At 36.6% G+C, this 14,633-nt stretch overlaps 2 protein-coding genes across 2 annotated transcripts in view; both read right to left on the bottom strand.

Moving 5' to 3' along the window:
• Nucleotides 1–1,982: 1,982 nt before the first annotated feature.
• Nucleotides 1,983–14,633, bottom strand: part of LOC146162803 (uncharacterized) — a 76,342-nt gene continuing 63,691 nt past the window's right edge. Inside the window, exon 5 of the mRNA XM_083385305.1 lies at nucleotides 1,983–2,725. Within this exon, the coding sequence (XP_083241431.1) occupies nucleotides 1,983–2,725 (743 nt within the window). The remainder of the gene's footprint in view (nucleotides 2,726–14,633) is intronic.
• On the bottom strand, nucleotides 4,629–6,639 carry LOC146162809 (receptor-interacting serine/threonine-protein kinase 1-like). The gene is made up of 3 exons (XM_083383577.1): nucleotides 5,757–6,639; nucleotides 5,507–5,668; nucleotides 4,629–4,708 (listed from the first exon to the last, which is right to left on the bottom strand). Exons 1-3 carry the CDS (start codon nucleotides 6,637–6,639, stop codon nucleotides 4,629–4,631), a joined length of 1,125 nt encoding a protein of 374 aa, XP_083239703.1.

The raw sequence follows: 14,633 nt of genomic DNA, 5'->3' as shown, positions 1-14,633 counted from the left end.
AAGTTTACTTTGTGTTTGGCTTGTGTTATCTAAATCTTGGTTTGTCTTTCACTTTGCATTTGTACTTAAAGCAGTAAGGAGCCCTAGACTTTGTACCATAGCTTGCTAGTCTTTCAGTTACAGTGCTAATATGTTTATTAATATTATTATTCTGTATACTTGTTTTGTATAACATTGTTGTTTTATATTCTAAGATGCACATGTTACTGTTGTATAAATTAATGTGATTTTAACAGATAATGACTTCTGTTTGTTTGTGATTAAACTAGATTAACATTTGGATTTCAGTGCACATTGTTATATGAGAGGTAATGGCTTTGTTGTTTTGATTTTTTAAAATGTTGTTTTGATTTATCAGAAGCAATAATATTTGACCAATGTAACAACTTAACTTCTTGACAAATACTGAAAATTAAAATTAAGGTAATTGTCCTCATGGTTGTTTTAATTAAAATTTTGGTTTAGTTGCTAGAATATTAAAAAGGGTTTAATATTTCAATTCTCACAGTGTGTTGATGGGTTGTGCAGGTTATTAATCGCAATGTTTTTATTTAGATGGATTGTTAAGAACAATTCTTAAATGTCAGGCTTTGATCAAATTATAAAATGAGCATTTGCATCTATCGACAGGGTTGCGTAGTTGATTAAACAACAAAAAGTTGACTTCAGCAAATCTCATTATAAAAGCAATCTCATTATAGGGGTGTCTTATAACTCATGTGCCAACCTATCAATTTACTGTGTTCAGCCTTATCAGTTTTACATACTGAGCATTCGAGAGTCAGACTCAGGTGGTCTTACGGAGTCCCTAGTCCAACTTCGCAGCCTTGCCACTTGCCAGACTACTTTTCTTGCTAGCTTATGTCTTGAAAGTAAATACAAGATTGTATATAAAACAGTATTATTATTTTATTAAACTCAGTTTGTATACATTTAACCAATTGATTTGTTTTATTAAAGTGATTGTTGGTGAGTGATGTTTTTCAATGAATACAGCCGAGTTCAACATCATACAGATTTGCCGAACGATATCAACCAAGTTACAACACTTTAAAAAAAAAGATATTTCAGTGCGAACCTGGCTTGTTCTGACCGAGGTATATATCTATAATACATTTGTATAGCCTATATATAATTATCTTTGTTTAACATTCCTTTTAGTTGATGATACGTGTACATGCAATTTTCTAAATTCCTACAGTATTTAGTATTATGCAAAAAATCTTACTTTTTAGCTTTTGACAGTTACAAGAGTCTACTTTTGTTATCATACTTTTCTGTCTGTTATTTAGAGTTTTTCATTTTGCTTTACCGTTGTATTTAGCTGTAATGCACTTTTAATACTTATGTTTAAAGTGTTGATAATGAAGTATTTTGTATTCAGATTGAAATATATATCTAAGTATAAGTATATGTGTATATCTTTATGAAGCGTTTATTTTAGTTGTCGATATGTGACAAATTTAATGCACTTCTAACATTTTTGTTTTTAGTGAAAGGAGCATTTGTGATTCGAATTGAAATATTTTTATATATTTGCATAACCTATATATATAGTCATCTTTATTGGCATTATTTTTAGTTGCCGATATATTTACATACAATTTGATTTCCTACAGTTTTTGTATTTTTCAAAATTCTCATTTTTGTGCTTTTGACAATTACAAGAAGCTACTTTTGTTATCATACTTTTCTGTCTTTTATTTTTCAGATCAAGAGACAAAAACAAGAAAAAGTTTAACTTAGAAAATGTAAGTTTTTATCTTTAAACTGCTAAAAACTAAATATTCTGCCTTTTTTATTTTCTAACCTGGAAAACATTTGCTTGCAAAAATTCAAATAAGTTTCCCCAAATATTTATTAATTTGTAAATAAACAATATTTATATTTTAAGATCACACATCGACAAATTTTAATCGACTATATTTACAAAATTGTCGCCAAATGTTTTTTGTTTTCATTCCTCGCTTCGACTCGATTGTTCACTTTCCAAGTTTTTCTTTGTTTATTCTCAAATTGTTTTCAGTTAATTCTATATCTTCCTTCTTTTCTTCTTCACTTGGATAATCCTCGACTTTCTTTTTTGCTTCCAGAGCTCGTTCGTAATATTTCACCGCATCAGTGATCCGCGAGGTTTGCGAACACACAAAACCGAGGTTGTTTAAACAAGAAGCGTAAACTCGATGCTTGGAAGCTTCGACGCCGAAAGTTGTTTCCATTAAAGAAATTCCTTTTTTTAAATTTCGCTCCCGACTTTTCCGATTATCGATTAAACCTTCGCTATATTCGATGAAACTCAAACACCAAACCAAGTTTAAAACCCGAAACTTCTCGTCGACGTTTTTGTATTCAACAACCTGGAGTCGGATGTCGCGCATCAGTGGAAGCACGTGATCGCGCACAATGGACTTCATTGTGACGTCACTTTCAATCATCTTTATGTTTGTGTCCCTCAACCCCCCTGCACAAAGCTGAACACCCTCAACTGCTTTCTCAGGATCCCGGTCATTTGCGAAAATAATTGAAGATATTTGCAAAAATAAAATCGATTCCAAACATTTCTTCTCTTCTGTCAGTTTAATTCCAAGTTGTCGAAAATCATACGCTGTCGTTTGACCTTGGGCGATTTGCTGAAGGTCACCCGCGACGCGATTTGCTCGAACAAAGTTTTCCTCCTTCACAGAGGTCACGTATTGTCGGATGAGCGCAAGTGCAGTTTCCCTTTCTTTAATAAAATTAATGAAGAAAAAATTCTGTGTTTGTTTATTTGGCTTTGAATAAAATGTTTAATACGAATTAGTTTATTTTCTTACATTAGTAAACCTGTATTTAAACTTAGTTTTTACATTAGTAAACTATAGGGGTCTAGATAACATAACAATGAAAAATGATTGAGTTCCAAATAAGAGTAAAATAAATTATTATTAAAAGCACTACAATTGTTTAATAAAATAACGAAAAAACACTTCAATCTTACTATTTGAATCAAAATAATCTTTAATCGAGTTTCTTGTTCCACCTGCAACGTAAAAATACAAAAAAGTTTATAATTTTATTTATCCAATATGACGTCATGCCGTGGGAAAAAAACAACTTCCTGAAATATAAGATTTGGTGATTGTAGGTCTTTTAGTTAAGTGAAGATTATCTCGCCAAAATAAAATTTATTTTTAATTTTAAAAGAATATATTTTTACACTAAATTAATTTAAGTTGCAAAAAATATTTAAAAAATACATTTGTAAAAAATGTAAGTATTCTATGATTGTGTCATCCTGTCGAGTAATTGAGTTTAAGGACCTACTTTCGTTGCTAGGCAAATCAAACCTGAAATGCTAAAGTAAATTAGGTTGGTAAAACTTTATCAAAAAATATAGACGAGACATTTTCTACTTTTGTATTTTTTGATCACGAACATGTGAGTCAAGGTAAAATTCTATATAAAATAAATAATGTGACATGACTTTGCAAGGCGACTGAAAGCTAGGCTAAATTAGCGTGAGATGCCTGGTGGATTAAGTGTTAAACCCCTGGTATACAATTAATCATTATTTTTGTTTTCACGGCGCACTCATTCAGGAAAATATATTTTTTGTAAGGCGATGGTTTTTTCGTTAATCCGCCTGCAATGTTGAAACATATCCTTGTCCTACTATTGTTTTCTGTAATTTAACCAACTAACTAAGGTGTTAATGAAATGCTTAATGCATTTAATGAGCTAGAGCAGGCCACACAATAAGAACTAAAAAACAACACTACCTAAATCAGAAAAATCTATAAAACCATGGTATTAAGACCAACGACATTACACAGCCAAATACGCAGTAATATTCGGTGAATCATAAGGACAAAATCGTCTAAATAAGCCGTAAATGCTTTGGAATAAGGCCTAAATTCATCAAAATTAGTCCTAAATTATTTGGAATAAAGCCTAAATTCATCGGAATAAGGACTAAATTGAACGGAAGAAGGCCTAAATAATCCCCGAACCTGTCGGTAGAAGGTATGGGACGATCGGGGACTATCGGTCTGGCAACGGTCGTTTTGGTGACTACGTTTGGACGCCCTAGTGACTAGTCTGACCGGCGCTGTCAGGGCACCGCTGTTTTGGCACCAAATTTTTGGTCCTGTTTGGATATATTGATGGGTACGGTAATGGGTAGGGTTAGAAAATGGGTTGGTGTTGAAATTATTAGGGGAGTTAGTAATGTACTTAGGGGTGGGGTTTGGGGTTAGTTAAAGTGTTGTTTAGGCCTGGTTCTGAATTTTTAGGTCTTATTTCGAATTGTGTTTTACTTTGACGTTGGTGTTGTTCTTATTTCGGTCTTATGGCTGGAGTCCGTGTGCAGCAAGAAAAAAGGGAATAACCACTGAGCTAGAAGGATAAAGTCTGTAAATTTTTTCGGTTGCTTACTGGTAAAGTCATCTGACTAAGAGTAGTTAACGTTTAAGGTAGGCTTTCCTACGTTAAGCCGAGATAGTCTCGGTTTCAGGGCTTTGTCTTACATAAGGTAATATGAGGACTAAGAACTGAAAAAGCTTTCGAAATTAATGGTTGACTTTAAGGTAATAATGTGATTCAGTTTGCTCACATGTAAAGGTTTAGTTATTAAACTTAAGATAACGAAACTAAAACAGATCTTCAATACCACCTGTAACCTCCAGATACATCAGCCTGTCCAGTTCTTCCTTGTTTATAAATCCGTTTTCTATCAAAATTTAAGTCGTACACCCAACATAGCTCTTCCTTTGTTTCTGAAATATTCATGTGCTCTGGCCTCTTGATATACAAATGTAAGCTGCAAATATTAAATTTCGTGGATTTTTCTTGCTTTTCTTGCTCGTGACTTGCTTTGCTTTAAATGGTGGTTTATTTCTCAGCAGCCAATTACAATGTTAAGTCAGACCCAAAATGTTTTCTTCACTTTACAACTCGATCGCTTGAAAAATTTACACCTACTTAGTAAGTTTATTATAAACCTTTCTCATTTTTAAATTTCTGACTAAATATTTTCACTTATGTATTCTACCTAAAACTTTATTAGCTCACTGTATTCGACTTTTCTAAAAACATATAAAATAAAAACTTACTGGCTTAGTTTGTATTAAGAATAGACTGGTTATTGCTTTTATTTTACTAAATCTTTTCGGATTACAAAATAAAATACACATGACATAAGCAAAACGTTCACACATTGTATTACTTCTAGCTGAAACCATTACATAAGTTCACTGAATAAAGGTATTTTAAATAACAAATCATCATACGGAGTAGTTGCATGCTGTAGTAGGCTACATTTGGATAGCATCTCTCTAACATATTATCGCAAATTTGAATTAGAAAAAACAGTGCTAATTAGAGCAGCTAAGAAAATATGATTTGCCAGAAGAGTTATTTCATGACATGTTTTCACGCCAAGCGATTGAATAATGAAAATAAACAGTAACTAAGTGAAAAACTTATAAAAGTTTATATGGTAGTAAACCACGGTTACTGATTGAAATACCTTGAGTCGATGAGGCGGCATCTCCCAGCTGTCGAGAGGATGTACTCGCAGTGTCAGTGCTTTTCTGGGCTGCTTGGTGTGAAGACGATGAACTCGCCGCCGGGGTTACAGGCAAACTTGTTGACAAGGACAGAGAAGCAAGCTCACCAGTTAGGTGGGTTGCTGTATAAAGTAAAATTGAAGCAAACTTTGTATAAATACTTGCGCGTTCATGAAGTCGAAGTTTGCTGCAAGCAAATACTTAAATTACCTGGCAAAAAGGTTCCTGTGCGAGAGGAGAATTGACTCAGAGGCAGCCTTTCCCCCTCTTCGGATGCTGGTGCGTCGAGATCTAAAGCTTTGGAAGCCTCGATCGCTTGTTGGGCCGCCAGTGTCTGGTTGAACTTGGAGAAATGTTGTTGGAGTTCGTCTCTCACCGCCGCCATCTTGGGACGCTGCAAAGGATCCTGTTGCCAGCAGTTCCTCATGGTCTTTTGAAGCAGGTTGATGATTTCTCTTTCTTCCGAGCTGAGAGAGCTTTTGTATTTCTCGATCTCAGCACAGCCGGGTCGTTGTCCTTTGGTGACTGCATCTTTGATTGCCAAGTTATCGCTGAAGGTGGTGTAAGGCTGCTGTCCACTGATGAGTGCGTACAACAAGACGCCGTAGCTGAAGGTGTCCTGCTGTGGTTTGGGCTCCACGCCCGGGTTGGTCAAAACTTCGGGGGAGGCATAAGACATGGTGAGTTCCTTGCGATCCTGTGAAGCCTTGGGAGCTGAAGTCTGGGGGGCTACGATGGTCGTGGTGCGAGTAAATGAGGCCAGTTTGGCGGCGCCGAAGTCTGCCAGCTTGCATCTCATGTCGCTGTTGAGGAGAATGTTCTCTGGCTTCACATCGCCGTGAATTATGCGTTTGTCCCATGAAAACTCGTGGGCGAATGCGAGTGCCGTGGCTGTTTCCAATGCAATGCGAAGGCCCAGCAGTGGCTTCAGCACACGGTTGGGCATTTGAAAAATACCACCCAGGTCACCACCCTCGTAATATTGGGTAAGAATCCCAATATTGTTGGACCACTTCGTCCATCCGTGGACTCTTGCGATATTTTCGTGGTTAGCTCGCTGAATCATTTCTACTTCATCTTTCACCCTGCACATTATGTTCTTTAAAATCTTTCATTTTTCTAACAAATCTTAATAGGACAATACGAGGCACCTTGCAATAAGAGCATTCGTTTGAACTCGGCCAACAGTGAAACACTTGATGGCCACGTATCCAAGTTTAGAGTGCTGTCCCAAGATCACCAACGCTGATCCCCCTTCACCGAGAACACACGTGTCTGGGTAGCACCAGATTTCATTCGCCTTGTATTCTTTCAACTAGGAACGTAAAATAAATAAATCAAGCTGACTGGATTCAAAGCTTTTGGTATTAAAATTAAAATTAAATTATTAAACTTAAAACGACCAAATAATTGCATTTTGAATAAGTTTTTCTGGTCGAAACTTTATTGATCTTCTAGGATTTGTACTTACATCAAATACACTTGACATGGCTTGAGTTGACTGAAATGTGTAGTTGAAAGTTAACAACTGACAAACTAAGCAAGCTATTACAAAACAAGAATAAAATGGTTGATTTCACATGATTTTATAATACTAAACTTTAAATTCTTTCCAAACTTCGATGTTCTTTCTGTCTAAAGACGTAACGAAAAGGTTTTTATATTTCGCCATAAAAATATGCAAATAGTTCGACGTCATGTTGGTCATACAATGTAAAAACAATGAATGATCACTTCAGGTAACTTATTTTATTAAATAGGTAAACCATTCGTTATCAAAATTTTATATTTGGTGGCACACCAGAAAAACACAAAAATCGCGACACACTATGTACAAAACAGCAATATCATAACCCAGTGTTTTTAAACCTTTAAAATTTCTTTCCGCACTTTTTTGTTTCGGAAAATTTCATCCGCACGAAACCAGCGCAGTAAGACCTTTAGTTTTTACCTTTAGTTTATTTTCAATGAAAGGGTTTGTGTATTAAAACTGTGTAACTAAGTCTTGACCGATTTAAAATAGATAGCTCAGGCTGCAATGAACCACTACGAGACTATATTAGTACCTGTATCACATAAGTGGGCGCACCAGCTTATTTGATTACTGTATTACACATAATAAAAAGTAATATTTAGTGCACCATTTCATCCGCACATTCATCCGCACGACGTTAGTCATCCGCATTACAATTTTTTTCATCCTCACAAGTGCGTACCATCCCACGGGTCGAAAAGCACTGGCATAACCAGTCAAACGCCATTAATACACTGCAAAGCAATACGTTTTTAAGTCTCGCATGCTTGCATACGAATAGGATTTTTTTCGAAATTACAAAAAGTTGCGTGGCACAATTAAGACTCGAGACGCACTTTACAAATCACTGAGTTCGATAAGAGTTACAACATTTCTGTACTAACCAACCATAGCTAAGTAAGTAGTAGATAAAAAATTGCTGCAGTTGTCTCCAATAAAAAATCACGAATTAAAAACCGGGATTCGTAAATTGACTATTACTGGTTCACAGGGATGAGGGTTTAAACCAGTGTTTGTCACTGTCCCGCCTGTGGGCGTTAGAGAGTTAGAGGGGCGTTGTTACTGACTGATTTTTTCAAGGACTCACGATCGAGCAGGTGCGCTAATAAATTCACATAAGCAAACGTCAAATTGCACCTTTTTCTGTAACTCATGTACTGTAAATAAACTTATATATTCCTATAGTAATCAAACATCATGAGCGGTAATTTCGAGTATATAGTTGATTCAAGCACTTTGAAGAAAAACACTAATGTTCCTCCATATACTTACTAATTCGTAAAACAACAAACTGTTTTTGGCCTACATTCAAATTCAGCGATGAAGTTTAATTTGATAGCAAACTGGTAATTTTATTGTTCCACGTGTGTGCGACAGATAAATGCGTGGCAGTAAGTTCTACATAACGAATCCGTGAGGTAGCCAATATGACAAAACGGGAGCACACAATAAGACAATATCTAAAGCAGAAATAATCTATAATACCATTCATTATGACCAACACATAATAAAGCACCACTAGTTTATTCCGCTGTTAACAAAAAATCTGACAAAAACACTAATTCTGACAAAACAGAAATATAACAAAAACAATAATTCTGGCAAAACATAAACCTGACAAAAACATAAATTCTGGCAAAAAATAAACCTGACAGAAAAAGTAAAGCTTGCAATAAGCTTTTTACAGAACAGTAAATATAAAAAAAAAACTCAATTAACAAAAGCAACACTTTAACAAATATTATAAAATGGAGGCAAGTTATTTTCACAGGCACAAACAACTAAAAGGTAAATACATTATTGGATTTCTATAGTCTCGGAAGTTTTTTACCAGCAAAAATCAACTCTGTCTTTAGGAATTTTAAACAACAACAATTGTTACGTTACATTCAATATTAGAAAGCGTTTCTTACGCCATAAAGACCAACAGCGATCAAATTGTATTAAAACGAATGTTCAGGCGCTTTCGCGTTAGAAAGATTTAATGGAATCAAGTAACATCAGCTGACGCGCGACTTGTTTATTCTGAGCTCGCGATTCCTTTGTTCAAAAAACTTCGCCGCTTTAGGTTTGTTCACACAAGACGCGTTTAGCGTTAACGGGAAACGTCCACAGCTAAGGCAAGGGTTCTTAAACTTTTTCAACCCGGGCTCCTACATTTTTTTTTTAACTGGACGACGCTAGAGTTTTACGCCAGACGCTAACGGCGGAAGTTAACGCGTCTCGGGTGAACCAACCTTTATAATCAGCGAAATGTTTTGAGGCTTTTCTTTTCTGCCGATGAAAACTACACAAGGGCCGCACGGTTTTACCGTAAACCATTTTAACTTTGAAACCTGTCGATGTCGTGAATTTTAAGGAAATCCGGTTCAGTTCCGAAATTTTGCTCTTTGCGAAAATACAATATATGAAAAAGCTTGCCTAACAAAGTAAACATTTTGTCAAATCAACATTAATAGTTATGTTAGTTATTTACAGTCGCAACCAGAATTTATTTTATCTTTTTATTTGCAACATAATAGGAAACAGGGCTTCTAAAAAACATGAATTACAATAAATTGTTTTGGCGCTTACTATCAATGTTCATACAATCATAAATCATCCTTTAAAGACATTTTAAATGTAATATATCATTAATTCTGATGATGGAGCGAAATGCTTAAAGTTTGATTCAATTTATTTTCGGCTTTGTCGAACTTTTGCTCGTTTGCTCAGTTAATAGAGTAGTGGTCGCGTTATCCCAAGGGTGTGGGTTCGAACCTCACCCAAATGGTTGCCTAATATAGTTTAGTCGGTTGATCAGCCTTAACAGTAATCTCAAATATAACACGTATATGCTAATAATACTTGGTCACTTCAAAACGTTTAGACCTTCGTTTGCTAAGAAACAGTTTTGCGGTTCACCTCTAAAATATATTTTAATAAGTTTATCATTCGGTCAGGTGGCAGTCAGTCGTTGTGTTCGCCACAGAAGAGAAGGTGCACGAAGCGTTAGCGAGCGACGAGCGAAACAAAGCTTTAAGAGTTAAAAGAGAAATACTGTGAGCAAGATAGAAGAAGGCAACACACGGGAAAAAATGCGACCAGGATTTGTAGTTTTATAAACTGGCTTTATTTTCGTTAGCAGAACTCGCCAGAAAAAACTCTACTCAAACGTTAAACCGCGGTAAAAATAGAGTTAGCACCACCAAGCAACATATTATTAAATAAGAATCGCTCTTCTGGTGTTAAACCCCGTTAGTCTGTTACGCCAAAATGGGGGTAAAATTTTTCGTATTGTCGCCCGAGAACGATTGTTTTTAGCGAGCTCCAACTGAGCGTTGATCGTCTACAAAATAGCTGCTAATAATACGCTAGGTGACCAATTATTTTATTTCTAGTGTTAATATCGGATTAAAATTTGCACTCGCCATTCAGACAAGTTCCTACCAACGAGAACTCGCCAAGACAAAATAACACTAAAAAAATATCAGTACGTCATCAATACGTCATCTGCGAATTACGTTTTTCCAATAACTTACGACGCCTTACTGCTTCGGTGCGTATATTGCCGGCCTCGGTTGTTTACCGAATATTGAATGCGTAGAACTTTTTACCACGTGCGATGAGCTTGTTACGTGTATAGTTGCGCAAGCGTGAATTGTTAGCGGTATACGATCATTGGATGTTGCTGCCTTATCTCTTTATCTTGTTTGTTTCAGTTATATACATGTAAGTTCGAAATGCAAAAAACATATCACATGACACGAAATTCCCATTTACCGTCCAGCGCACATATTGCAACTTTTAGGGCGAAATAAAAATGTTACGTCTTTTTAAAGAATCTTTCAGCTTTGTGGTTTAAAGCTAAATGTTACTATTGATATCACGTCAGTCGTCAGGCGACTAGTGGAATATTTAGCACTCTACTGAAGATATAAGGCTGTACGTGAAACTTTTTGCTTTTTTGGGGGTTAAAATTGTCACAATCACTTTTTTTAAATCATCAGCTATAACTTTTAAATCATCAGCTGAAAGTTATAAACACGAGGTTTTAGCAAACTTCACGCACGTGATACAACATAATTATGAAACAGTGATTAAGAGGCCACAGCATTGAAGTTACACTTTGTTTTAACGACGCAAAACTGGAAGTTGTAAAATTTTGCGTTCATTGAAACAGAATTATTTAAGATCGTCGAAACAACACCCAGTAATTTAAGAACTAGTAAACACCTAATTAACCTGGGCAACGCCGGGAATTTCGCAAAATCAATAAGTATATTAATAACTGGCATAAACTAATACTTATTTCTTGTAACCGATATTAAAGCACTCTAATCTTATTACAGAAAATCATTCTTAGGCGTAACTTTCTTAAACTAAAAAGTTTTGAAAATTGGCGCCATTTTATAGATTTCTTACATAAAAGGTGTTTTTCTGCGGTCGTTTCCAAGGCAACGGCCCGTTTGGCGCCAAACAACGCTTGTCGCTGATTGGTCAGTTCTGCAAGCGTTGTTTGGGGCGTGTGAGTAGGCAATATTTTGTTGCGATTGTGACGTCAAAGTGCTGTGTGTCACGCTACAAAGACAACCCTTCCCATGCTCAGCCAACAATTGGTTCCAAGCTAGCACATTCATCGCCAAACGTCAATAATGAAACGGCGTTTCTTCATAAAGACCAACAGCGTTCCAATTGTTGCAATCCCAAAGTCCCGAGCGCTTCTCGCGTTGGAAATATTTATTTGTTGTCGAGTGACACCAACTGACGCGCGGCGGCGGTTTATTCTGAGCGCGCGATTCCTTTGTTCGAAAAGTAAGATGTTAATTAAGGGGAGGGCGTTTTGATTGACATCCAGGATTGTTGCCGAATGCTGAAGGCGAGTTACACTTGCCACATGGTCGGAGTCTGTCGCTTTAACAAAAATGTTTCCCACTAATGGTTCAACAGAAATGCACCCTTTGGAACTAAGAAAACGATTAGAATAAAATCTAAAAGTATTTTCTCACACAAATAGGCATGGAAAAATCCGGCTTAAAAATTATATTGTTAATAATATTGTACAGAAAAATATTGAAAGTATACGAATTTAGTAATATGCATTAACATTCAAATGCAGCCTATATCAGTGCTTTTCAACCGGGTGTATCGTACACCCAAGGGTGTGCCAAATTTTTTAAGGGTGTATCACTTTGATGGGTGTACAGGGGTGTACCAGATAACGCATGACAATAGGCCGATGACTTGCTAGCTGATAGCAGTTGCATTACTATGCCGTCTCTCACTGACCATTGTGAAGTAATATTCCTTTTATTTTATATTATTGTGCGACTAGTTTGACCTCTAGTAACCTGATATTTTTACGTGGACTTGGTGGTTATTTTACACAAACGGTGTTAACATCTGCAGTTGTTGCTGTGTACGTTTAAGCTTTGCCAGCACAAAATAGTAACTTAAGGATATCTGAATTAAACACACACTAGTTGGAGCAAAATATGGCAACGATGCTGTGAAGCAATTTTAAAAGCCTGCAACTGAATGTTTTGTGGTGCGGGTCAAAAACCAAAGCACACCGCGGGCCACATATTTTGGTTACGCGGGCCGCATTTGGAAAAGTAACTTGGGCTACTTAACCAGTGAACTTATTATACTACATGAGATTTGGCTCAAAAGGCAGAGTTTAAACAGTTTAAAAACTATACTGAATCATAGCCATCACTTGTCAACATTCCTAAATACCCAAATCTCAGTAAAAAAGCGATTTCCATCCTTGTCCACGACATACCTTTGCGAGCAAAGATTTTCTACTCTTGTTTAAATTAAAACTAAAAAAGAAATTTTATCAAGAATGTTTATACGCATATGAGAGAAGCAGTCGAAACAAGGCTACTGCCTCGGTTTGCACAACTCACTGAAAATATTCAACAGCAACGCTCGCATTAAATGACTGATGAAATTTTTTATTTGTATAAAGATATGCTGCTGATTTCCTATACTTGAAGCCTTCCTTATCTTTATTCCGATTAGGATTACTACAGATTCGGTGTATTGCGTGGACTGGGGTGTATAAGTTTTGTGTAAACGTAAAAAGGGTGTACCATTCTGAAAAAGGTTGACAAGCACTGGCCGATATGGTGTTGGTAAGTTAAATTATATTTTTTCCTTCGTTTGCTTTAGCGAATGTAGTGACTACCAGTTATTAATAGCGGCAATACATTTGGGGCTGCGAAGACGGTTAAAAATTACCGGAGTCCGACTTCGACCAAAAAATAAACCCGAGTCCGACTCTGGCCATATGTGCAATTCCGTCGAGTCCCAAGTCCGGCACAGACTCTCCAGCCTATATATTTCGCCAATTTCGTAACTAAATAATATTCAGCAAACCACTGATAGGGGTGTCATATAATTCATACACCCACACTTCATGGTACTGCGCATGCGCACACTTGTTTTTACGTGGTCTTACTCGAGTCCCGAGTCCGACTCCGCAGTCCTGGTTAGAAATGTCGTTATGTATCAATCTAGTATCAATGCGCTTCTATATAAAACCACTACAGTTACAATGTTTAGACGTACTTTGTATTCAGAATTTCAGAGTAATGCGAAAGGTATACAGCACAGCCCGTACAACTGTTGGGGTTTCGAAGCATGGAAATTGACCCCAAACAATATAACTTTTGGCGTACTTATAATTTTCCCGGCCCCTTAAAAATTAAGAAAGAATGTTTACTTATAGCTACGCCTCGGTACACGACAATAGCACTTGTACAACGGAGTCCATACGACAGAATTACGACCCCAGTAAGAAATAAATCACCAACGGTCTGTTGCCCTTTGCAGTCCTGGACCCACCTTTAAATGCGACAGGGTGAAATTGCCTTTATTTGTTTGGTAAAACAAATCTGACCTATGTACTTTTTGCAAGAACGCAAAAAACGTAGACCCCTATTTTGTTTATTTTGTTTGTGTCCCGTAACATGTTATTAGTGGGAAAACATGCTCGCATGGTTATCTGCGAAACTACGGATATCGTATTTTCCTGAGAAGTTGCTCTTCGGAGTACACAATAATAAATCGTGCAAAACGTTTGTTGATTGAGCTCTTTTATGTGTGAGCTATGTGATCTGAATATGCGGAAAGTCGACCGGCCATATTACGTTTGACTAGCGTGGTTTGTCTAGTGTTGTCTGCCATTGCAAACCCTTCACGGCCCCCAGTTTAAGAACCAAGGATTTAAGACAAGTTCGTGCAAGAATTCTTTGTGTTTTTGTTAAATATTTGGTCAAACTAAGCCGGAGACTTTTTTTTACAAAAGGTAAAAAAACATAATTTAAAAGATTAAATTTACTACAAAGTATGTACATGTAGCTTCGGCTAGGACTGAACCCGTTGGGCAAAGTCAACTTCACGAGATAGAAACGGAGCCCGAGACGGCAAGAAACCACCTGCTGAGTCTTAACCCTGCGAAAGCGTAAAGTTTAGCTCACACAAGACGTTAGCGGAAACGTCAGCACCTAAGAATTTGCCGTTAACGCTGGCGACGCGTTGTGTGTGAACTTGGCGGGTGACGCTAG

The sequence above is a fragment of the Ascidiella aspersa genome, chromosome 3, assembly GCF_963924565.1.
Source record: "Ascidiella aspersa chromosome 3, kaAscAspe10.2, whole genome shotgun sequence".
NCBI classification, from domain to species: Eukaryota; Metazoa; Chordata; class Ascidiacea; order Phlebobranchia; family Ascidiidae; genus Ascidiella; species Ascidiella aspersa.
Note: the sequence above shows the minus strand (reverse complement) of the source record. Positions and strands in the feature narration are given on the sequence as shown.